The following is a 27678-nucleotide window of genomic DNA, read 5'->3' on the forward strand; positions in this document are numbered from 1 at the left end:
TGTGGGCCAGAGAGATGGCTCACTAGGTGGTTAAGAGTATATGCTTCTTTTGCAGAGGACTTTAGTTCAGTTCTTATCATACACATTAGGCACTCTACACCTGGCTATAACTCCAGCATCAGGGAATTTGATGTCTTCTTCTGGCTCTTTCAGGGAATGCACATGTACACATAAAACACACACACACACACACACACACACACATGAATAGTTTTCAGTATCCTGGATTTTTTGTTATTCCAAATGAATTTGCAAATTGCTTGTTCTATCTCTATGAAGAATTGAGTAGGAACTTTGATGGGGATTGAATTGAATCTGTAGATTGCTTTCTGCAAGATGCCCATTTTTACTATATTACTCCTGCCAATCCATGAGGATGAGAGATCTTTCCATCTTCTGAGATCTTTCATTTCTTTTTTTAGAAACTAGAAGTTCTTGTCATACAGATCTTTTACTTGCTTTGTTAGATTCACACCAAGGTATTTTGTATTATTTGTGATTATTGTGAAAGGTGTCATTTCCCTAATTTCTTTCTCAGCCTGTTTATCCTCTGAGTAGAGGAAGGCTACTGGTTGGTTCAAATTAATATTTTTTATCCAGCCACTTTGATGAAGTTGTTTGTTAGGTTTAGGAGTTCTCTGATGGATGCTTTGGGGTCACTTAAGTATACTACCATATCATCTGAAAAGAGTGGAAATCTGTCTGGTGGTTCCTCAGTAAAAATTAGACATAGCATTACCTGAGGACCCAGCTATATCACTCCTGGGCATATACCCAAAAGATATTCCAACATATAACAAGGACGCATGCTCCACTATGTTCATGGCAGCCTTATTTATAATAGAAAGAAGCTGGAAAGAACCCAGATGCCCTTCAACAAAGGAATGGATATAGAAAATGTGGTGTATTTACACAATGGAGTACTACTCAGCTATTAAACACAATGCATTCATGAAATTCTTAGGCAAATGGATGGAACTAGAAAATATCATCCTGAGTGAGGTAACCCAATCACAAAAGAACACACATGGTATGTGCTCACTGATAAGTGTATATTGCCCAAAAGCATGCAATACCCAAGATACAACACATAGACCATATGAAGCTCATGAAGAAGGAAGACAATTGTGGGTGTTCTGGTCCTTCTTAGACTGACTAACAATATACTCATGGGAGCAAATATGGAGACAAAGTGTGGGACAGAAACTGAAGGATGGTCAATACAGAGACTACGCCACCTGGCTATCCATCCCATGTGCAGTCACCAAAGGCAGGCGCTGATGTGGATGCCAGGAGGTGCATGCTGACAGGAGCCTGATATAGCTGTCTCCTTAGAGGTCTGCCAAAGCCTGACCTATACAGAGGTGAATGCTCACAGCTAACCACTGAACTGATTGATCATAGGGTTCCCAATGGAGGAGTTAGAGAGAAGGATGAAGGAGCTGAAGGAGTTTGTGGCCCCATGGGGAGAGCAGCAATACCAACCAACCAGAGCTCCCAGGGTCTAAACCACCAGCCTGGGATTATATAGGGAGGGACCAATAACTCCAGCTGTATATATAGGGGAGGATGACTTTGTTGGGAACAGGTGGGAGAGGAAGTCCTTGGTCCCATGAAGGCTGGATTTCCCAGTGTTGGGGAATTCGAGGGTGAGGAGGTATGGGGGGGGTCACATCCTCATAGAAGCAGAAGGAAGGGGAATTGAATAAGGGGTTTCAGGGTGGGAGGAATGAGGTAAGAGGACAACATCTGAAATGTAAATAAAATATCCAATAAAAAATGAAAACAAAATAATGAGAAACAACTGTGGAGATTTTTCCTGCATCAATATAGCTTTCTTTGCCCAGTCTTTACTAGCTTCTTGGAGCAAACATCAGGAAACATCCAGCTACAACCTTTCCCCTATCCTAACATGTGTGGTCATTTGCAGAGCTGGAGGCTGAGGAGTGGTGCAAGCACCTTTGCATGGAATGCCTGGGGACGAGGCTGAATGACATCAGCTTAGGGGAGCCTGACCTGCTGGCAGCTGGGGTGCAGCGTGAACAAAATGGTGAGTACTTACTCTTTATTATGTCAGGTGGGCTGAAACGGGAGAAGAAAATTCATCTTTAGCGAAGTTTACTTTCTTTAATGGTGTGGTCCCTGGTCATGAATGAAATCCTGTGAAAGCCACATCCAAGAGTATATGAGCAGAACAAATTAAAAATAATAGACTGAAAAATAAATGATGACACAATGTTTGGTGTTTATGGAAACAAAGTGAACCTGAGAAGAGTTGGAGGAGGGGAATGAATATAATGAAAATGCAATATATGAAATTGTCTAAGAATTAATAAAAATTTGAAAAAGAAAGCAAACGTATGAACATATTATTCATACGTTATGAATGAGGTGAGGTAGCAGCTATAGAAAGTTCAAAGGTTCAACCCAGGTTTCTGGTTTCTTATTAGTGATAAAGCCACACGTCTAAAAACCTGTGAAGTTATTATATTTTGTACATATGGCTTTTGAATGAATGAATTCTTTTATCTTCTTTGATGTTTGATATAGATTACAATTTATATTAACACATTTGGCTTATCTGGATATTAAATCCATAGAGTATTTGGCTAGTATGCCCATTGGTGAGAAGTTGGTTTTTGTGTTTACCTAATACAATATTGTTTAAATTCATAATTATGTCTGCTATTTCCTTCTAACTAGAGTTTCATAGTCTTGATCTGTAATGTTAATGAATCCTGATTCATCTAGTAATATATCATTCAATGTGTTTTAGGTTATATTTGTAACAATTTTAATGGATCCATTTTATCCAGCCACAAAATTATTATTATAAGCAACAAATCTGGTATTATGAAAGTAGAAGCATTTTTGTGATATTCAATTTGTATTATTGGTTAAACTTGGCCCTGCTTTTTAACATGAATTTAGGGAGTTAGGGGTAACATAAATTAGTAGCACAGGTAAAAGCATGTCTTGAGAGCCTTAAATGATTACAATCTTGTTGCTACAGAGAGCAATATTGTTAACAAGCATCATAATCTCACAGTCTAATAAAAGACTATTTTCTTTGTTGCTAAAATGAGAAATCAAATCATTTCTTGCTGACTGGTCAAAAACATATATACGTATGCATATATCTAGATATTTATGTCAGATGCTGCCTCTTCTTTATAGTTTTTTTACAAAGTCATCAAAGAATTCCAGCAACTCTTTTGTAATTTTTTTTATGCTCTCAGTCTACTCCCTCACTCACTCAGATTTCCATTACTCTGATTTTTTTTCTGGGAGCTATGGTAAGTACAAAACAGCCATAACTGTGTTATGTAATATACACTACTCATTCAAGTTTAAGATGTTAAAAACTATGGCTGATAAAATGTCAAGAGCATAAGGAAACAGGGGAAATAGATAAATTAAACTTATAGAAATACTATGATATTTATCTATCACAAACTATATGCTTTCACATCAAATAACAGGAATTGCATATTGTTTCCATCCAAATGGATAATGTAATCCTTCAGTGTACTACAACTCTGTTTCAAATTGAAGATTCTCTGAACTTGTCTGGAATCTTAAAAGAAAATTTTCAATATGGACTCCAGGATATGGAAGCACTGAATTATATACAAGAGATTTATAATAAAGTACACATTTCCTCTTTTATTTTCTTTTAAAGAGATTTTTATTTTTTCTTTTTTATTGGATAATTCATTTATTTACATTTCAAATGTTATCCCCTTTTCCAGTTTCCCCTGCTTCTTTGAAGGTGTTCACCCACCCACCCACCTACTCCTGCCCCCTGCCCTGGCATTACCCTACACTGGGGCATCAAACCTTCACAGGACCAAGAGCCTTTCCTCCCATTGATGCCTGACAAGGCTATCCTCTACTACATATGTGGCTGGAGCCCTGGGTCCCTCCATGTGTACTCTTTGGTTGGTGGTTTAGTACCTGGGAGCTCTGGGGGTTTGGTTGGTTGATATTGTTGTTCTTCCTATGGGATTTTAAACCCCTTGTAAATGCTAATGATTAAAGAGTTTTCATGCAATAAATACTAGAAGGCTATGGTCAAAAAAAATCTATGGTCAAACTATGGTGGGTTTCTAGCCAGCATGGATCCTCTCCTGTGGATTTGACAGTGGTCTCAAAGGAAATAGTTATTCTATAGACATATGCTGCACTATTTGAAATTATGATGTAAGTGTTTAATGTTTTAGTTAATTAAAATCTTTACAATTTACATATTTAAAAGTGTTTTCCTTTGGTTTATTCCCAATCTCTATAACTTTTCTAAACAAACAAACAAAAACCTTTTTAAAATAAGTGGAATCATTAACGTCTTATTTCCTCCTTGAGCCATCAATTTTTAATGTTTTTGTTATTGTAAAAGTTCTCACACAAGAGAATTTGATCATGGTTTTCCTCACCTTCAATTATTCCCAGATCTTCCTCACTTCTTTATCCACCCAACTTAAGTGTTTCTTCTCTTTAAAAATCAAACAAAAACTAGGAAACACAAACACACACACACACAAACTTCACATAAATGAAAACCAAACTATACAAGCAAAAAACCAATATGAAAAAGCAATCCAATACAAAGGTCTATAAACATACAATTGAAATCGTTAATGTTGACCATCTCCTGGGCATGGCACCTACTCTGAAATGTTAATGTACCTGGTCAGACTGACTACATTAGAGAAAACTAAATTTTCCTTCACCAGTGGGTATCAGTTGCAGATATCTTCTTAATTAGGGGTGGGAGCTCATGTCCACTTCCATTTCTCAATGTTGGGACCCTCATGTACCTTCAACCTATGAAAGCATTTGCATACTCCCACAATGTTTATGTGTCCATTAGTCCTGTTATACCTGAAAGACACTGTTTCTATTTTATTTTTAATTTTATTTTTAGTCATTTGTCACCTCTGGCTCTGACAATCTTTCTATCTTCTCTTTTACATAAATCTCTGGACCTTGAAAGAATAGCTTTGATGAAGAATTCCCATTTAAATATGAGGGCTTCAAAGTCTCTCAGTCTATATATTTTCAACTTTTGGGTTTCTGTGTTAGTTCCTTGTAAACATATCTTTTACTTGCCAGATGTCATTGTTATCTCAAGGATTGCTTTTAAATAAGCTCACCCCCTTTTTAGTCCTTTCTGAACTCTAGCTGGATAGTTCAACTCAGGTTTTCTGGCTCAAATGCCTCTCCAAGCTGACTGATTCAATCTGGCTTCTCTCAGCTTCTTACTGAATTGTTCTGTTTCACCTCAAACTAACTTTGGCAATTTGTGCTAATCTTCTGAATCCTTGTCCTCTGGCCTTAACTGCCTCTGCTGAACTACAAGAACTTATGAATGAACTAAACTCCACTACACTGAACTCACTGTACTGCCTCGCAACTGACTGACTCTCTCTGAGCTACTCCTAAATAGCCTCTGCCCCCGCCCTCTCTCTTGTTCTTGTGAGAGTTGGGCATATTCTATCTCTGACTTATTCTGTAAAATCCTTTTCTGATTCACTCCTTTGTGTGTCATTCAATTACATGTCATTTCCAAAATGGCTATGATCATTTTTCTCTCATGCTGTCAGCTGCTTTCACATTGACTCATAGTATTTCATAACTAATAAGGAATATTAAACAAATACACCCCTCACCTTTCCATCTCTCTCTGTGTCTAGGTTTCTGTGTTTGTGTATGTTTGTGTGTTTGTGTGTGTGTTCCTCTTTCACAGAAACCTATTCCAAGACCTCCAATAGTGTTGCTAAGAGAAAGAGAACATGATAAATGTATATGTGTAGATTTCAATTCTTTAAATTTCCTAGTCTCGTAGCCATAGATATTTCAGATAGCCATAGAAAATTAAAGAATTTTAAAGAAGTGTTCTAGAATGATGGCATACATGTATGGGATATCATATGAATCTGTTGTACAATAGTTTCTTCTGAGATTGAAATATTCCCTCCTGCAAGGAAGCTCCTGAAATAGGAAAGTAAAAAACTCAAAATAGCTTCACAAAGTCCCTGAAACTAAATGGATTCACTAGTATACTCCATGCCAGAGTAAGTAATAAAAGCTGGGTGTCCCCCTTAGACAGTGAATTCAGCTTCAAAGAAGATTCCAAGACCAGTCCAGTATAAAGGAAGATGTTTAGATCAACTGAGTCATTTGGAAAGATACTCTCCTACCTGTTAATCTGTGTGCAAGTTATGCAGTATGCACCAGGTTCCCAGATTTTGTGAACTGTCACATGTAGTGGGGTGGGCTTTGATGATACAGCTGTCTTAGAATCATTTCTGCTCCTGTAAGTAACCTTTTACCCACATTTCTGTAAGTAGCTATCATTGAATCACCAAGTTACAATTTTGTGATATCTGTACTTTGGTCTGTCGTGGGATCCCCAGGAAATGTTTTGTCAGACAACAAAATCATACTCTCTAGTCCATAGCATACTCAAGTATTAATTTAAGATGAGGTACAATTAAATACAACTGTGTCTTACATACAACACTAAAAGCATGAACTATAAAAAGAAATCAGCCTTAATTCATCAAAAATCAAATTTATAAATGCCAAAATCACCACAATATTTTTAGGTGAAGTAAATAAAAAAAGAAAGCCACAGATGGAAGAAATTAGCACTCTACTAAAACTGGCCTCTGCCAATTCACAAGAGCCTACTATTATAGGAAAAAATATTCCATGTGCTAAAAACCAGGCGTTGCTTGCTTCTGAGCAATGAATAGCTAGAACATTGTGGAAGGTAATGTCCTGAGGTGACAGGAATATTCTATGCCCCGGTATATTTGTCAAAAGCAAAATATATGAACATCTCTTTATATGTCAAAATATGTAATAATCTTTCAAAAATCAAGAATATATTATAAAAAAGACAGTACAATTACTTTCTGCTTCTTTAATAAATAACAAGGAAAATTTAATAAAAATATTAGCTAAATTATTTATCATCTTATAATGAAAGGTCTTCATGTACAGCCTCCCAAATCAACAAACAAAAAATACAATTAATTTTTTTTAAATTTTTAAATTTTAAAAATTTAAAGCCTGGCCAAAACATTTAAAAGAATGAATATTTATCAGTAAAACTAAACAAGAACAAGTAAGTTATTTGTCAAATTGAGCTTAAAGTCATATAATTGCATGGTAATTTTAAATTAGAAAACATTGCCTTATATTCACCATTTTTCAAATAGATAATCATCAAATAAATAGTAGTATCACTATAGAGTAAACCATTATATTTATTGTAAATTTTATCATTAGGAAATAAGTAATAGCATATGAAAAAACATACACTATAATAAGTGTGATAAAATGATAAATATTTTATGTGCAAAATAATGATAATTTATGTGACTATGCTCACATATTAATGTGTATCATTGCTGGTAGAAGTGTGAACTCATACAACCACTCTAGAAATCCAAATGTCATTTCTCTATAAAAACTGGGACTAGTTTTACTTCAATTCACAGCTATACCACTCATGGAGTTTTTGGAGCATGGAGGAGGAGCAAAGGTGGGAGGAGTAAGGAGAGAAAGAGGATGAGTAAAGAGAGGAGGAGGAGAAGGACGAGGAGGAGCTAGGGAGAGACAGAGAATGAGAGAGGGGGACATGGAGGCTGATGTTTGCTTGTCTGTAGCAGTCAAAGGTAGTTGGGTATCTAGGTTGGGTATTGGGTTACACTTCTGATTGTATGGGCATTTTGTTATTGATCATTACCAAATATATAAGCCTTTGGATAATCTAAGCATTACAGTCTCATCTGTACTGAGCCCATGTGGTTGGCAGGATAGTCTGGGCAATGCCCAGCCTTGCAAAGACAGCGTGGAAGACTGACAGCCGCCCACATGGCCTCTGGCCACTGAACATGGCGGCTGAGTCAGGCAGAGCCACCACAGCTTAGATAGTCAGCTTTGCTCGTGGCTGTTTTTTAAATATTTACTACAACAGGAGCATATACCCAAAAATGCTCCATTGTCCCACAAGGACCCTTGCTCTTCTATATTTATAGTCGCTTTAGTCTTAATATGCAGTGTTCTCAGCTGTTGTAGGCTATTGTAATTCAAGTCTCATGTCAGGGTATATGGCTCAAGATGGCTGCAAAGCTGATAGCCGCTTTCTGCTAAAAGTCGGCCCCCAACAATAACCAGAATATCTGAGCCTACTTCTCTGTCCTAGCCCAGAGTCATTTTCATGTCTGAGGTCTACTTCCTTGTTCTAGCCTAAGATTTAGATTCCTGCCTGAAATTACTTCTTTGTTCTAGCCTTATGTCAGAATCCTGCCTGAAGTCCACTTTCTTGTCCTTGACCAATGTCATATTCCTGCCAAACAACCAATTTCCTTGTCCTTGGCCCATGTCAGATGCTTTCTAAGCAGCCCCAAAACATCTCCACATCTCCCCCCCCTTTTTTTTTCATAAACAAGACTGAGCTTGTCTTAGGCCATTCTGACAAGAATGCCTTCCTTACCTGTCATGGAATATGCATTATCAAAAGCAATGCATTTATGTCTTAGTTTGGTAAGGCTCTGTGCAGAATCTTACCCTTCCTTGTCTTGCCAGCCTATTACTTTATTAACTCTGTCTGTGGGTTCATTTTCAGGTTCAAGCTGTGTACTTTGGCTGCCAACATGTTGATGTTGTTAAAGACAAGCTTTAACACAACGGGCAGGAATTAAAGTATTCCCAGGACAAAAAGCTACATATGCCATTCTTGAAACTTGACTGAAATAGAAATACTGACCTCAGGTCATGGGTAATTTTATCAGCAGTATCTGCCACATCAATGCTCAGCAGAGCAGCATTCTTTAAATTCATAAGCTTACTATGCAAAGTTAAAACATCCAGAGAGGTGTTAGAAGTATGCCAAATACTCTACAAGTGTCTTTAAACTTTTTTTCTAATTATAATAACTACCACTGTAAATTTTAGAACTAACATGAATCCAATGGTATTTGGCATGACACTTGAAATGGCTCCTTACTCTTAGACCCTGATCCTCCTTCCAATAATTTGAATAGGATAAAGAGGATCAATCAGTTGTTCCAAATGCCTATCTAAATCCTCTTGTATATTCAACATATTAGTAACATTTTTTTCTAAATAATTAACAAAAATAACTGTCTTAACTACCTGTCTCAAAGCAATTGCAGAAGCAACGGTGCTAGCAATTAATGTAGTTAAAGCTATTATACCAACAATAATCAAGCCCATACCCTCTTGGGCTCAGAAATTTCCAACAGCCAAAGAGCTGTGTATAGTGGGTGAAAAGTACTTGGAACTGGATGGAAAATTATTCTACACAATTCTAAGGAGAGCTTTGACAAAAGGAGAGTAGAGAGTATGTGCATTTGTTTGGAGCTGAAGTGTTTTTGTTTTCCCTATGATAGGTCTATGTTGTAGGGGTAAAAGAAGATCCAGTTACTCCTGCTAGTCAAATAAACATACGCTGATATCTCAGTGAACCACATTTCCATATTTATTGCTTCAACCATGCATGGGGTTTCTTGAAAAAACAAGCAGATACCTATGGTTAGCCCACCTTTGACTCATCTTGACATGACCCACATCAGGACACTTGCCTAGCTATGTCAAATGTCTTTTGCCAAAAGAGGATGGAATTCTTTCACAAAAGAGAACAATTCAGGAGTATAGGAAATGAGAACCTCTCATCAAGGAGCACAGACCTGAAATGGTCTAGTTGTTATGATGGTTCTCTGAAATGCTATTCTCTGTACCCTTTAAAACACAGCCAATTACTGAATTGCTCATCATTAGGAATACAGCAACACAGAACAAACTTCTAATATTAGCATCTAATTAGGAAGATTTTTTCCATTTTTTTCTATTTCCATTTCTAAGACAGATACTCACCACCAAAGGGATTACATTGGATCAAAAAAGAATGGCTACCTTGTGGGCCCTGACTTCCCCTGACAGAAGGGATGGTAAGATGCTAAATCCAGATCACAGTGGCTGAGTCATTCCTGGCATAAAGATGCATCTATCCTCATGGATGCCAGTGAACTAAGTTCTGAGCATGTGCTGAGGTAATGTCAGAGACAAGAAGAGAATAATAAAGAGTTATGGAGCAAGGAAAGGAGAAAAACATTTTCTTTCTAAAATACATCTTGATAAATCTCCATCTGTTTTTGATGAGGAATAAGTTTAGATTATATATTCTATTTTATAAATAATCTTAGTCAATTCTTTAAAGGTATTTTAGTACAGCTATTCATATATTCAACTTTACTTTATGAAATCACAGGTTAGTAGAAAAAAACATATAAAATTAAAAAACGTCAGCATTTCTGGTTACATAGTCATAATTAGCCATTTCATAAATAGCCATTATACATAAATGTACATAATTCTTAGTTTTATTTATTAATAAATACATATTTGTTAAAAAACAAATGAAGTTTCTACTTTTTAACATCTAAAAAATAAAACTGGAATTTAGACAAATAGAGTGGAAATTATAGATAAAATTTAATACAAAAAATTACTCAAAACCTAAGATCTAAAGAATGCCTTATTTTATGGGACTTATATTTCTGAGTACTATTTAAGTTATAAGAGGAAGAGATACACAAATATAAGGAGTTTCATATGGAAATTATTGTTAGGTTTAATCAATTACTATGGAAGACATGTGGGTTTTAATACATGTGCCTCTCCTGGCTTCTAGATATATAGGCTACTTGGAGCTGCATCTCACCATATCCAGATTCACCACATCTGAAGAACAGGGAGCAATGGAATACAGTGGATAAAAATTACCAGCAATCAGCTAATTAAAGGAACACATTTTTGAAAAAAGAGAATGAATTAGCATCTAACAAACATTTCTCAAACTTACTCTAGCAATTCTAAACTAGTGGTAGCACCATGCTCTCACAAAAACACTTGATTTAGCTGCATGCTAAGTGCATGAAATTTAGATAAAAACTTCAGAAACATCTTTTTGAAAATACTATTTATTATAAAACAAATTTTGCTAAATGGATGTGGCTATTTTACTATCTGTTACTGTCTTCTATCTTTGCTTTGAATCTCTAGAAAAAAAATTGAAATTATCATGGTACAGGTACATATGAATGGGAAGAGATGCAAAGAACAGTACTATCTTTGAACATGGTCTCAAATTGTCTTCTAAATTTGCCTGTCTCTATCTGTAGTCTAGCTCTCAGACCTCATCAATTATTTTTGTCGTTGTTGTTCAGTAGATGATGGTCAATGTAGAAAATCATGACTGGCTACAGAAACATTAGTAAGTTATTGTGAAATGCATAGTCACAAATGGAAAATCAATATCAAACCCCCTCCCCAAGGCCTAGGGATTGTAAGAGCTAGATTTCAGAATGACTGAAGTCAAACACCATCTCTGGGACAAGAGAGAAACACTTTACTTTTAGGCTCACATAAGCTGAATTGTCTGTACAAGAAATACATAAGATCAGACCAAGTAACATTTTAGCATGGAGGAAGAAATGGTTCATGAATTCCCTAACAGAAAAGATTCTGTGGAAGGGAGTCAGGTTTCTTAAAGCTGTTACTCATGGTAGTCAACATTCCAGTGTATGACTCCACATCCAGAAGTATATAGTCAATACAAATGGTAAGGAGGGGCTATTGGAACTTGGAGTGGAACTGAGCGAACTTGTAAAGGAAAAGTGTTAGGATGAAAAATAAAAAAAAATAATAATAATTGTGCAAAATTCTCGAAAAATAAGATAGTATTAAGTTCTCAGGGACTAAGCCACCAACCAAAGAGTACACATGGAGCGACCCATGGCTCCAGTCTCATATGTAGTAGAGGATGGCCTTGTGGGGCATCAATGGGAGGAGAGGCCCTTGATCCTGTGAAGGCTCGATGCCCCAGTATAGGGAAATACCAGGACAGGGCCATGGGAGTGGATAGGTGGGTAGAGAAAACAACTTAATAGAAGCAGAGGAGGGAGGATGGTATAGGAGGTTTTCAGAGGGGAAAAGAAGAAAGGGGTAACATTTAAAATATAAATAAAGAAAATATCTAATAAAAGTTTTTCCAAAAAATTGAAACCATTTATAGAAATAAAAAAGAAGTTATAGACATCGACTATTTGCCATGGTGTATAATTTCTATTAGGGTGATCAACAATAATAAAAGCAGTATTATTAAAGAAGACTAAACAACTAGATAGTATATCTGATTAATTGCTTCTTTAGCCGTAAGGTCTACTTCTCTCTATGTCCCACAGTTAAACAAATAAGTATAGACTGGTTAGTCTGTATACTGGTTAGACCCATTCAAAGTCAAACCAGCTGAGTGAGGAAGATATCATCCCTTCTGTGAACCAATGACCCATTCTGTTGCATATTCTGACTAGGATCCTTCACTCAGACCACACTTCCTGCCTACAACTACCATCATCTTACCAAAACCATTTAATCACATCCATTTATAATACTATCTGGACCATTACTAAAGTTGTTACCTTACCCATGCTTAAAAACATGTTTGAGCATGGTTTAGTTTTGTGTCTTTGTTTTTGTTGTTTGTTTGATCTCTTGTTTTTGTTCTTATGTGAAATGTTCTGGCAAATATACTTGAAGATTCGATTTTATTACATATCTTTGTTACACAAACTTGTTTAAATCAACACTCAAGTTTGTTTCTTATTTGGACATTTCAAATAAAGTTTCATGTTCTTGTATACCAGCCTGTATATAACCCTGAATTTCAAAATGTAGATTTATGGATGATAGTTTGGGGATTTTCTTAAAATTCTATATTTTTGAGAAAAAAAAAACCACATTTAATCTGATAATCATTTATATAACAAAAAAATCCTTTCTTCTTACTTTCATCAGCATTGACATTCTGTGTAGAATTTTATTTATCACATTATTATCACTGAAAATAATTGCTTTTTTAAATTTATATTCTACTTGGAAATGGATTATTTAGTCTTCTTTGATAGTGCTTTTATTGCTGTGATCACACTAAATAAGAATTCATACCTTTGCAAATGATAAACTTTCATATAACTTTTTTACTTTAATATCCTTTCCTTTGTTCCAGTTGCCATGTGAAATTGTTCCTTTCAAGTGAGTCACAAGATATTTGAGATGAGGACAATTAGCAAACATTAGAGCTTGATTTTGCAGGGAGTGTGCTGGTTTGTTCTAGAAAGTGGTGTCACTTTTTACAAGCATTGCTTTCTCTACCATTATTTTTTTCTTGGCCGTATTTTAAAATGAATTTTACAAATCAATAATATAACAAGTCAGGAACTCCAAGTGAAAGCCTTATCATCTCCTGGCATGAGTAAAAATTCAGATCTGCCTAGCAATGCCATTAAGGCTTCATGAAGCCTAGATTCTGTTTAAACCCATCTCACAAGCAATTTTGATCAACATCAAAGTCTAAAACATAATATTTAGTTAAAATAAAATGCTGGTTTTTTAGTTCTAAAAGTAACATTCTTTGACAGTGTTTTGAAACTCTCATGTATTTATTCCACCTTCCTAAGAAACTGTTAGTAACTACACTTTTTTGGGTGGAGGATGTCATTGTCCTTAGTGATGCAGAATTGCTTCTACTCCAGAAAATAGCCTTTTACCCATACTTGGCCAAGAAAATTTAAACTTGTGGGCCACACAGAAAGAGAAGACATGGATGTAGAATGGGGAGTTGTTGAGAAGAAGGCTCCAGCTAGAAAGTGAGATCAGATGAGAGGAATGGAGGTAAAAGAACTAAAATTTGTCATGTAGATATGTAACATTGTCAAACAAAAAATTTAAAAATCAAACCTTAAAATAAATATGTTGAAGCACTAATTGAAATCTTCTGTATTAAAATAACCTTTCAACAAAAATCTTCACAGATTTTAGTAGTAATTACCACCACTTTAATTAAAACTAAAATTCCTAAAACCCAATCACTAGTAGATAATGGGCTTTGATTTCTAAACTGTAACAACAATAAAAAAAGACTTAACTTTAGCCTTATGTTAAAAAGTGCTAGAGGCAAGGAAAAGACAAAAACAAGAAAGGGAAATGAAGCTCATGACTAATACCATCTGCTTTGCCCTGCCTAGAGTTTGCCATAGGAGATTGCCTTTGAGACAAATTGTTCAGTCACATTTTATTTTTGTGTAAAATGGCTCCATGGTTTTAATACTTAATTTTTTTGTCACGTGACTTTTTAAAAATTAACATATTTATAATTCTATACCTGTCTCTAAAGTCCTATAAAAAGTTGATATTTATTCCACATTTAAAAAGTTTTATCACCTATATGTGGTCATATGAATATTCTGTAAAAATACAATGGAATTCTTTTATTATTCAATGGTAAAGTCATTTTAATGTGTCCTAATTTTTAGATAGATAACTCTGGATTATTAACAAATGATAACTAAGTAGTGGTATTCTGCTTGTTTTAGTATGTTAGAGAATGTTTATGTGTTAGCATCCTGATATTAATTCTTTTGCTGTCTTCAGATTGAAACTAATGGACACGAAAGTAGAGAGGTGGTGGTGTAATTATTTTTTAAAAAGCGTCCGCTGGTTAAGCCAACTGACTAAGCTGCTGCATCTCTGCCTAGCTCAGCCATGTGGGCAGAGGCCATGTGCACTCCACAGCTAGAAATGGCCAGCCAGAAACACCAGCCCTGCCACCCACGAGACACCAGTGTGAGAGAGAGCTCTGCCAATCTTCCACGCTGTCTCTGCAAGCTGGGCATTCCCCAGACCAGCCCACCATCTAAGCTGACCTGGTAGAAAAATGAGACTCTAATGCTTAAAGATTAATCAAAGGCTTATATATTTGGTAATGATTAATAACAAGATGCCCTTACAAGCAGAGGTGTAACCCAATACCCAACCTAGATATACCAACTACTTTTAAATGCTACAGACAAGCGAACATCAGCCTCCATGTCTCCCTCTCTCATTCTCCGTCTCCCCTTAGCTCCTCCTCTTCATTCTCCTCCCCTTCTCTTTACTCCTCCTCTTTCTCTTCTTCCTCCTCCTCTTCCTCTCCTTACTCCTTCCACCTTAGCTCCTCCTACAGAGAGGAATATTTTACTTTTCACTTTTAGTTCAGCATTTCATTATGCACAAAAGATGCCACTGAAATATGATGTGAACCACAGATTAAAAATGATAAACTTCATAAAAAAGGTCTTGGCCAAGGAACTGTTTTCAGCTATTGTCTAGAGTTCTGAGTTATTGTCATTGGATTCAAGTATCATTTATATAAAACTGTTATATAAATCTACATCTTCATAATTTATTGATTGATATATAATCCCTGAAAGGAGAAATGTGGGTATTTGACTGATGTAATACTAAATATTGATCTTTTAAATGGCTGCATGTAAGAATCACATATCTATTGTATGGAATATGTACATATTTGGATATTTTTCAGTGTAGATGACTAATGAGGCAATATCCTTTCATTTTCAGCACCAATATTCATTGGTATTTCCTTGGAAATATGAAATCCAAACACATATTTGTTCCAGGAGTCACTAATCAAAGTAAAAACATTATCTTTTGTTTTAAAAAATGTACAACTAGCTAGAAATGTAAGTTATGTAGCTAGCAAAGTTCAAGCATTCATGCTTCAGTTAATCTAGCCCACTTGGGATCTGAAAATGTTTCATTGCTTCACAGAATCCTTTCCTAGTATAATATCTTTTATACAAAGATTCTAATTATCTAAACAATTCACATGCACAGCTGTAGACAGTCAGTATTTAAGAACAAGGAGCTATGATAGATAGGAAAATATTCCAGAATGTATCTTCTAAGTGCAGCTGCCTAAGTGTATCTTTCAAAATAATTAATTCAACCACACTGCCTCTTCAGCACTCTCTACAATTAAGTTTATAACATACAGAGACCCCTCTTCCAGTAATTCTTGAACTTCTTATCATGGTGTTATTTTTTCATGATTCTTTCATTTTCACATCCTCTATTCATTACGTATTTACTTCATTCATATGTCTTGACAGATATTTATCACACTATAAACCATGGAAATGGTGCTAGGAAGCACACTTACTTTATACAGCACTTTATAGGTTCTTCACTTCCTGAGACTTACAATTCCTTTTTTTCTGAACTAAAGTGCATTCAATGCATTTAAATGGGAATCAAAGGCTGCAGAATTTTGCAATAGCCTTGGAGATGCACAGAAAATTACAAAACAAGGTTTAGAACCACTGCATAATAATAGGATTTCAACTGTAAAATATACTGGAATGAACAAAATTATATATCTTTAGTTTGCTTATCAAGGGCATTTCTTAAATTTTATAGAATGCAGTAATAAACATCTACAATTACCATATGCAGAGTCTGACCAGTACTATGATGTTTTCATGTGCACAATGAATTGTTTTTCAGTGCTTCAGTAATTAGTATGTCACTCTGATTGTACATTAAATATTTCAGGTCATGAGGTATCTGATTCAATATTTCTTAAATAAATAATAATTTTTAATGTTGTGTTTATGATAATCAACTAACTGTATGAAGAACCAAAGTAAGCACCTTTTGGAAAAGACTCTACTTAGCATTTACCCTAATGTTTCAATGTAATTATTTTACAATCCTTACTATAGAGCATGTATGCAATATAGTTTTGTCCAATGAGAGTAAATAAATAAGTGATGATAGTTCGGTGAACTTCTTTCCATATATATATATATATATATATATATATATATATATATATATATATAGTGTTTTGTAGTGTACATCAATAATACCAAGGACTGTGAGAACACTTCACTGATTTTTCTCCATACTTTTTGTTTCTTTGTAGAACGATTCAATGTTTATCTTATGCCTACACCCAACCTGGATATTTATGGTGAATGCACAATGCAGATCACTCATGAGAATATCTATCTCTGGGATATCCACAATGCCAAGGTCAAGCTGGTGATGTGGCCTCTTAGCTCACTAAGGAGATACGGTCGGGATTCAACTTGGTTCACCTTTGAATCAGGAAGGTAAGTTCCAATTCATGACAAAAGTGCAACAAACATTTAACAGTGTGCTGTGAAGAAAATTCTGGCTGCCATTGACAGAAGCATTAAGTTATAAAAGGTAAAGGTTAACAAATAGAAATCTCTTCAGTTTCTTATTAATGATATTGCAGGTTAATTATTCCAGTCAAAATAATTCCAGTCTTACACATGTATATCAAGTTACTTTAATAATATAAGATATTGAATTACTATAATATTAATTTTGACATGTTTCATGCCATAGTATTCCTATACAATTAAATGTGTCCTTACTTGCAATATTTTTGTGAGATTATTAAAAGAAAATGATATTAAAATGCAGTTTTTTAAATCATTTATGTTTTATATTTTAGGTTTCAGATGAGTTACACAACTTATTCATCCAAGTATATGCTGGTAACACAAGTGATAAAGTGAAATTTACACAATAAAATACTACTAAGCTATTAAAAACAAGTTAAGATTCTAAATGACGGATGAAATTTTGCCATAGCCACAATTTTCATTAAAAAAAAAGGTTGACTTTTTATCATAGCATGGGGCTGATGTCCATTAAAGCCCCAAATGAATGGATTGTTCACAACTACAATTCATATACATGGAATTACATGTGTTGCAACCAAATTAACATTTTTAATCCTCAGACCTTCTCAGAAAAATATAAACTTAATCTAAGACTTAAATTTAGGGACTTTTTTCTACATCAGGAATTGAATTCAAGGTCTCATGCATGTGTGATTACCCTAGCCAGCGAGCTATACCTTCAACCTTGATTTAAGATTTCTATGTAACAAAATATTGGTTAATGCATCAGTCTTCCCAGATTTAGATATTGTTCAAATGAATTCATAGTCTTAAACAAAAATTATGAATTGGTAATAGTTCTACCTCAAGACCCACCTATGCCATTGCTGGGTATATACTTAAAAGATGTTCAATCATACCACAAGAACATTTGTTTAACTATGTTCATAGTAGCTTTATTCATAATAGCCAGACACTGGAAATAACCTAGATGTCACTCAACTGAAGAATGGAAAAAAATGGACTTATGCAATGGAATGCTACTCAGCTATTACAAACAAGAACATCATAAAATTTTCAAACAACTAGATGGAACTGGAAAATATCATCCTAAATGAGGTAACCCAGACCCAGAAAGACAGGCATGGTATGTACTTACTTATCAGTGAATATTAGCTGTAGATAACCATGTTACCATCCACAGACCCAAAGAAGCTAAGTAACAAAGAAGACCAAAGAGTCATTAAGAAGGGGAAATACTGCAAATGGACAGGGTGAGGGAACTATGTTGGAGATAGTGTAGAAGGGGAAAAGGAAGAATCAAGTGTGTTAGGGTGGAGAGAGAATAGGAATAGAGAACTGGGATTGGTGGGGAGCAGAGATCTTGCAGTGATGAACTAGAAACGTAGGACAAGGGAAACTCCCAGAAACCTATGAAGGTGACCCTAGCTAAGACTCCTAGCAATACAGGATAAGGAACCTGAAATGGCCACTTCCTGCAACCTGGCAATAAATCAAATGGAGAGATGGTGACACCAACCTAGCCACAAAACCTTCAAACCACAATTTGCCTTGCTTACAAGATGTTCAGGGATAAAGATGGACCAGAAATTGAGAGAACAAGTTGACCAACAAATAACTAGCCTAACGAGACACATGCCATGAGAAAGCCAACATCTGACAGCACTGATGATATTCTGCTATACTTGCAGACAAGAACTTACCATAACTGTCCTTTGAGAGGCTTCACAGGGCAGCTGATGGAAATAGAATCAGAGACCCACAGTCAAACATTAGGTGGTGCTAGGGAAATCTTGTAGAAGAAGAGGAAGGAGGATTGAAGGAGCCAGAAGGGTCAAAGACACCATAAGAGAACTTACAAAATCAACTAACCTGGGCCCATAGCAGTTCAAATAGACTGAACAACCAACCAAAAAGCATACATGGGATAAAAGACCTAGGCCCCTTCACAGATATGCAACTTTGTATTTGGGTAGGATCCCTAACAACTAGAGAAGGACCTGTTTCTGATTCTGTTGCCTGCTTTTGTACCTCTTTCACCTAACTGGACTGCCTTGTCAGTAGGAGAAGATGTACACAACCCTTCTGGAACTCAATATACCAAAGTGGGTTCATATTCATAGAAGGCCTTCCCTTCTCTGAGGAGAAGGAGAGATAGGAAGTGGAGAAAGGCTAAATGGGAGAAAGTAGAGGAGTGGAGAGTGAGGGACTGAGAGGAGGGAGAGGAAACTGTAATTGGTATGTAAAATTAATAAGTTAATTAATGATTAAATATAAACACTAAATATTGTTTACTGGGAGAGATAAGCTAATAAAGTGATTAACTCACAAACATAAAACCTAATATCAATTCCAGAACACACTTAATAAAAACAAAACACAGAGACCAAAAAATATAAAGCAAAAACAAATAAAAAGAAAAACCTTGCCCAACATAATCTCTGCCTACAATCGGAGTACTAACAGGTAGAAACAGAGAGATACCTAGGAATCAGTGGTCCCCACATTTAACCTAATTGGTTTGTTACAGCCAGTGAAAGACCCTGTCTCAAAGGAGATCAATGATTTGAGAATGATGCCCAAAATTGCCAACTGGAATCTGCACACAACCCCCAATCCCAAAGAGAGGGAGGAGGAAGAGGGAGAAAGTAACATTTGAACTTGTATGCAAAGGAACATCAACACATAAACACATATAGACACATGCCTAAAGACTACTCTTGCTGAGCAGAATGGTTCACACCTGCAATCTCATCTCTCATGAAGCAATAGAGTCTCTGATTTCCAGGCCAATTTAGTGTGGATAGTGAGCCAGAGGCCAGCAAGAGCTAAACAAACAAACAAACAAACAAACATGAAATATGTCCTAGAATTATTGGAGTGGTTTTCCTTCTTTTTTTCCTATCCCTATCTTCCCACTGCATGTCCATCTGTGTAGTTATCAGTCCTGCCTTTAATACGTTCAAGCTTTAAAGTTAACATCCAAAGCTCAAAACCAGACTACATTCTTGGCAACATGTGTTAAACTTACTTCTATGACCTTGACTATTTTAATAGTATTAAAATGTATGAAGGCACATTAACACATTAGAATACGTAAGGCTTATACTCTCCAAATATTCATTGTGCTGTTGATTTATCAGTTTTTATTTTTGCTATTTGCCATAATAACACTGTAAAAAGGAATATTAAAATACTGAAATATCATGTGCATATGAAATATCATGTGCATAGCCATGTCTTGATTAGTCTTGGGGATTAGAAAGAGTTGAATTTTGATTACTGCTTCCTTTCTTACTCATTTAGCCTGGGCCATTTGCCCATTACAGTGCTGGGTTTTCTTCTTTATATTAGGGGGCTTTTGTTCTCCTATCTGGGTCTGAAGAAACTGAGTTAGTGATCATCCAAGCTGCAAACAGCACGGTGGTGACATAAAACTGGCATAGGCGAAATCATTTAAAAAAAAAAAAAAAAAAAAAAAAAAACTTCCTCAGAAAGCTTATAGTTTGCCTGTGGCTAATCTCTTAGGAACTTTCTAGCTCATCTTGAAGATTCGACAAAAATATTAAATTCTACTAGGTTACACTCTTGGCCTAAACAACAAGAAATTTAGGTAGAAACAAGCCAGGTACAACATGTGGGAGAACATCTGCTTTTAAAAGCCTGAAAGATAGATCTGAATATTCTAGAAATAGAATCCAGAGTTTCCTATGTAGGCTCATTGTGAAAATATGACTGTTGCAAAAGGACATTGAGAATAAATCAAAGGGAAATACTGAATGACTGCTCTTATTATAATGGATGCTCAGAGCATAACTTTGAGTGAGTAGTTTCTCTGCCATTCAAGACCCAGTGGGATGTATAAAAATTCTTTGATTTTAGATGTATATTTCTTTGAGATGAGGTTTTTGATGTGATAGTGTTGTCTATGGTGAAATCAGACTATAAAGCAATGAAAATATGTTTATATGACCACAACATATAGAAAACAAATGAGGTAATTTCCCACCATATTATACAAGATGTGGCTAGTATAACTGTACAAACTCAAGTCAGAAACCTGAACTCAACTTGAGCTTGCATCTACAGATGGCACTGTGTCCCAAAATTATTGTTGAAGCCCTCACCCCCAAAGTAATCATGTTTGTAGAGCCCTTGGGAAATATTTAGGTTAAGATAGGATCATAAAGATAGGTCAGCCATTATAATAACATCTGCATTTAGATACAGGAGCTGGAGATATGGCTCAGGAGCCAAGAACACTTGATGATCTTCCAGGAGACCTGAGTTCAATCTCCAGGACCCATGTCAGATGACTCACAGCCTGCTGTGTCCACAGCTCTGTTGGGATGTAACACCTTTGGCCTCTATTATGTCACATAACCACACAGAGGAATATAACTAAAAATAAGTCTTAAATATTAAAAATAAAGAAGAGACTCTAGACACCTTGCTCAACATAATCTCCCTTGGCATCTAAAGACACAGCAAGAAGGCATCCATTTTATTCCAAGTAAAAACTATACAACTCACATATTGATCTTGAGCCTTCAGAACTCTGAGATGATAAATTTCTGCAGCTTAATCCATTCCTAGCCTAGAGGTGGGCAGCACCAAACTCAGGATTTAGGCCCTATAATTGATAAGCACAGAGAAAGTATGTATTCATTTTTCCTAATCTTAATTAGTTATTTTAATTTCCTGATGCCTTAACTTCCCTATTGTGATTTCATATAACCTGGAGTTTTGAGCTAAAATAACTTTTTTTATTTCCTCCCTAAGACCTTCTCTTTTATTGCAACAAAAATAAGCACTGACATAAATGTATAATTTAAAATTATGAACTCGCAGAAGAAACAAAAAATTCTAACTTAGTCATAAAAATTATGACAAGGATTTTTAAAATAACAAAATAAAGCAAAATCTATGAGGAATACATTGATTAATTTTGGGTCATCAAAGCTAAAATTTTATGTTTTTCTAAAGACATCCTAGACAAAATGAAAAGACAAGCCAGGACCAGAGTAAAAGAAATCTAATCATATTTTCACTGCAAAATTATAAGCATTCAAAATTCCTGAACAGTTTTTACAGTCCTTAATTAAAAGACAAATAGCCTGTTCATAAAATGGCCAAACATGTCCGTTTGTAACAGAAGCTATACTGATACTCTGAAAAACATATGTAGAAAATATGACCAACAAAATTGGAAAGCAGGAATGGTAAACTAAAACAAAGCTCCACTGCATTCAACCTTGCCAACAAACAAACAAAATACCAGTGTATTCAAGCAGAGACATAACAATTCTTATTCTCTTGGTAATGTGAATGAAAACTGGTGTAGGATTTATAGAAATCCTGTGACAGTTTTTATGTACACTATATGACAGAAAAATTTTACTGTGACAAATTTATTTTTAAAAGAATATTCATATCTAGATGTTCATATTTGCTTTCTACATAGTAGTCAAAATGGAAACAATAAAATTTACAATTTGACTGGATACAAAAATCATAGTAGTGTTACTTAATAGAATATCTCTTTTGAAAACTCTACAAAGTCTAAGGCAAGGAACGTTATTCTAAGCAACATATGAGTACATTATTACAAAATTCTATCAATCAAACTAATTTATATGGACAGGAAGATGAAAGTTTGGGGTACACAATGTATGAAGAAATTTTCCAGCTGAAGACTACACTGTATCCTGAAATGCTAAATGTTTTACTATTAAAAAATATGATTTGATGTGATGGCTTAATTAATTAGTTCTTGTTATATATTTCATGCCATATGTATGTCTCATGTAAGACATCCTGTGGTTCATATATTTTTATTTTTTACTAATATCCATTTTACAAAATGATCGGCTTAAGGGAGCCATTTCAAACATGCATAGGATGTTTCACTCATACTTACCCCCCCCTTACTCTGTCTACTGTTCTCTTTCTCAACCTCTCACTAGTCCTCTTCATTTTCCCACATGGTTTACTTTGTATTTTAATAATTTCAAAATATTTGTCTACCTACAAATAAATATATGATATTTGTATTTCTCAGTCCAGTTTATTTCACTTAATACAATGTTTTTCAGCTCTATTTTTACAAATAGTATAATTGTATTCTTCTTTATGGTTAGCTATATGTCATGTGTGTGTGTCTGTATCTATGTCTTTGTATAGTTATATGTATATACTGTATTCTTGATTTTTCTGTTCATTAGCATCTATGATAATTGAATACCTTGGCAATAACTAATACAGTAAAAGTACAGGTATGTGGGTGTTTATAGTACCCTGACTTATATTCCCTTAGGTATATTCTCTGGAGTGACTTGGATTGATCCTCTGGAAGTTCTAGTTTTAGTTTTCTAAAGAACCTTCACACTGATTTCCACACATTACATTCTAATTCACAGTATGAATAATTTTTCTACATCTTTAATACATTTGTTGATTTTTTGATAATAGTCATTCTGATGGATGAAATAGAATCTCAATGTACTTTTTATATTGATTTTTCTATGACCAATACCATTGAAAACTATTTTGTGCCTTTATTTTATCATTTAGAATTATTTTGAGAATTTTTATCTCAATTCATATGCACTCTTATAAAAACATTAAGAGTGGTCTATTTTGCTTTCTTTTGATCTGATAAAACACTAACAAAAACCAATTGGGGAAAGAAAAGTATTTATTTCAGCTTACAATTTCATGTCATAGTACAACATTGGTGGAAGCCAAGACAGGAACTCAAGCAGGTACCTGGGAGTGGGACCTGAAACAGAGACCCCAGAGTGCAATTCTTTAAAGACTTTTTTTCAGGTATATTTTTTATACAGACCAGGCCTGCCTGCAAACAGGTAGCTCTGTGTGGGTTTTCCCAAATCAATCAGCAATTAAGAAAATGCCCAAAGGCATGCCCATAAGCCAATCTGATGGAGGCAGTTGCTCCACTGATATTCCCTCTCCCCAGATATGTCCAGGTTTGTATCAAGTTGACAAAGCTTGGATATACCTGGAAAGAAGGCATTCCACCATTTGTTAACTTTGTCATACAAACACATCATTATAAGCTGTAACCTTTTCATTTCTTATCCTTAGAAATCTCATGTCAATATTACAGTTGAAAATAGTCCATTTTTAAAGTCACACAGTCTTTAAATTTTTAATATTTATAAATTCAAGACATCACTAAGACTTCAGTCATTTTTACTGTTGCTTTTGTAAAATAAAAAATGAACTACATGCTTTCCTTCACAGTGCCAAGCCTTAGCTCCTCTCTAATACCCTTTCAAAGAGAGTATCATATAGAAGACTCTGACACATTACTAATGTTGTCTTCCAACTTTACCCTTGTTGAAAATTATAAAATTGTTAACTAAATATTGCATGTTTGCATATAATTATAGGCAAACTGCATCATAAACTTCCTCGTGTGGAAACCTATGAAGAAAGAAAGTAGGAAGAGGTTTATTGCTTCCATTTTATACTCTTTCATACTGTTTGAATATTTGGCAATGGAATTTTATAATAAAATACCTTATCTGAAAGAATGTGGCTAAAGATTAGTGAGAAATCTGTGTTATTCTATGAACTAGGTATCATAAGGCAATAGATCTGGCCAGATTGCCATTCATACAAATATTTATCATGCATTTTGCTTAATATAATATTGAAAATATTTACAATCAAGATTATAATAGCAGTATGGTGTCTGAACATAAAACTGTGCACATTACTAATTCCACATAGTATATTTTAAAATGAACTTTAATAAATAATATCACCAGAACTATTTATGGAAAGAATTTAAAATTCTGATTATCTTCTTAACAGGGGATTTAAAAAGAACTACAGGGTCAAAGCATGAGAAATTTGTAAGGGTTCTTTGAAATATAGCACATTATTTTCAAAGTAATATCTACTGATATACCTACTAATAGTACAAAGAGAGAGAGTGCCCTTCTTGCACCCACGAATGCATGAACTAACATGGAGATTCAAAATCTTTTTTTTTATAGAACCTTTTGACATCTCGTTATCTTCATTTTTCTTTTTTTCTTTACTTGTCTTTGATGTTGGATATTTGACTTTTTGTATATTTGTTAATTTCTATTTTCTGTTTCAAGATTGAGATGCTGATCATAGCTTTGTATGTCTCTTCTGGTTAAAGAGAAACAAGGCAGAGAGGCTTAGTACATGTTTAACTAATAGAAACAGAGTTGGGACATTGTATTTTATGGGAGATGAGGCCGGAGATTTTCTAGGTAGCAAATCTGTGGGTGGGATCAAACCAGTCATCACAGAAAGCCTAATACAGAAACCTAGATTTTTCTAGTCTTATATAAAATAACAAAATTTAGTAGCCCATTTCATAAAGGGTCTTATTATGTATAGTGAGTGTGAGCACACACATGCTTGTGTGTGTATGTGTGTGTATCTGTGTCTAATAAAATTGTCAAAATACTCTTCTCACAGACATCCTTTATAAAACATACTAATCAATGTTATTGTGCTACTAAGTCATGAAAATCAACAGTCTGCATGGTATTCGAACATTGCTCTGGTATGATAGCTTAGCTCATTCACACTATGGTTATAATCATACATCCTGAGCCTCAGGGTGCACATGCCCTCATGAAGACTGCTGAAGGGAAACAAAGATAGAAAATTGTTCCCTTGGAAAGACACAGCATTAGAGAGTTGTGTTCATTCATATTCTCAAAACAGCCTGGAGCAATTGCTCTTTCACCAAGATTGTAACTTTGCATTTTAAGAGCAAAAGAACCAACCAATTTTCCATGCAAGCTTGTTTTCCAAAAATATCGCAAATTTACCAGACCTGCAGAATAAGTCACAGGCCTCTTGATTATGTTCATTTTTTTCCTATGGAAGACAACATTACTTTGTAAACTGCTGATGTTGCAATTTCACTTCACATAGCTGCATAAATATGGGAAGCAAAAATCCAAATGAGTGGCATGCCTGAATGACAAATCTAAAGCAAAACTAAACCATATTTTATAAAATTATTGCCCAACAATTAGAAATAAGAAAAAAAGAAGAAATCCTGCAGTGTGGATCCTTTAAAGACCTAGTTAATGAAAACAAATAGTGTATGTATATAATTAAAAATCACATTATTCCATAGATAGAATTAACTTATCTCTAAACTTTTTATATTAAGCATATAAAGAGAGAAAGCCTGCTTTCCCTAATAAATTTCAAGTATAGTAGTTCAAGGAAAGTTAAAATATAAATTATTTAAACATGTTGTGAGATAGTTAAAGAAGTATAATACATGAATATATATGTTTTATTGTGTATAACTCATTGTACAGATTGAGGTCCTACTTATCTGAAAGTCTTAAAGTTCCAGCATTTTGAACATTTCAGATTTGATTATTTGAATATTTGGAAGGTATACATTTTAAATTACTTGACAATTTCTAGTTCAGCTTTTCTAAAGAAACCCAGAATCATCCCCACCCTGGCTTGTTATTTCTCCCAAAATAAAGTTTCCAAAGAGTATTAATATGATTTCTTTCTTTCTTTATAAAAAAGAGAGGGGTGCCTGAATTATTGATTCCCATTTAGTAAATACTGTACTCTTTGATACATTTTACATCCAGCAATGAATATTTTAGACAGTAATAAGGGTGGGTATATGTTCCAATCAACCTGAGGACAGTTTAACTCTGTGTAAGTAAATGACATCAGCTATGTGATTGCCATCCCTGACAGGAAGAGTCAATAACAATTCAGCTAAGACACCTCTATTAGTATAAAACAATGCAATCCCAGCTTCAGAAATGACAGCATTTCTGTGTGCATCTATTCAGTGGATGGACTACCTAGTATGTTGTATTATTCTTCTGGTTGGCATGAGTAGTGACCATATACAACATGGGAGGATCAGACCAGAACTTCAAATATCTCTCTATTGATTTTTTACTCCCATGAGTCTAGAAATCACTTTTTTCACTTAATGACTATTAGCAAAGTTTAGGAACTTTCTGAAAGAAAATTAGAAAGCCTAAAAGGAAGAACAAAACTGTCACTGTGATCCCTATAGACCAATTACTGAAAAGCAATTCAAACTAAAACATGTGTGGGTTCAATAAAAAAATGTATTGAACTTTAGAGTTAATGGAGCAAAATTAAGATCAGAGACTTCATTTTGTGATAAGAATGGTTTCCTAAGGCATTTAATTAATGCTTTATCCTATGGGGAAAAAATTAGTTCTATTATCATAGCAAGAAGCAAGAGATTTACCAAATTAGATACTCTAAAAAAAAATCAATGTTTCTAAATGGCTTTGTCTAACATACTCCTTTTGTTATGATTTTCTTTCACATCACATCCCTCCCAATCCTGTGTCCTATATACTATGTGATTAACCCAACTAGATGCCCTGATTTGTTTTTGTCAAATAAAACACTTGACTTATCTTCTGAACTGTCACTATTCATTTAGTAGGTGCCATGATAAGAACTAGAGAAGTAAAGATGAAAAGCACACATACTGGCCTTATGTACATCAAGGAATAGAGATTAG

The 27678-nt window shown here is 34.7% G+C and overlaps 1 protein-coding gene across 4 annotated transcripts in view; it reads left to right on the forward strand.

Moving 5' to 3' along the window:
* Dok6 (docking protein 6) overlaps window positions 1-27678 on the forward strand; it is a 382064-nt gene that overhangs the window by 215219 nt on the left and 139167 nt on the right. For all 4 annotated transcript variants that reach the window (XM_076912327.1, XM_034518225.2, XM_076912329.1 and 1 more), the window contains exons 4-5: window positions 1931-2050; window positions 16862-17051. In XM_076912327.1, the coding sequence (XP_076768442.1) occupies window positions 1931-2050; window positions 16862-17051 (310 nt within the window). The remainder of the gene's footprint in view (window positions 1-1930; window positions 2051-16861; window positions 17052-27678) is intronic.

This window comes from Arvicanthis niloticus, chromosome 14, assembly GCF_011762505.2.
Source record: "Arvicanthis niloticus isolate mArvNil1 chromosome 14, mArvNil1.pat.X, whole genome shotgun sequence".
NCBI lineage: Eukaryota > Metazoa > Chordata > Mammalia > Rodentia > Muridae > Arvicanthis > Arvicanthis niloticus.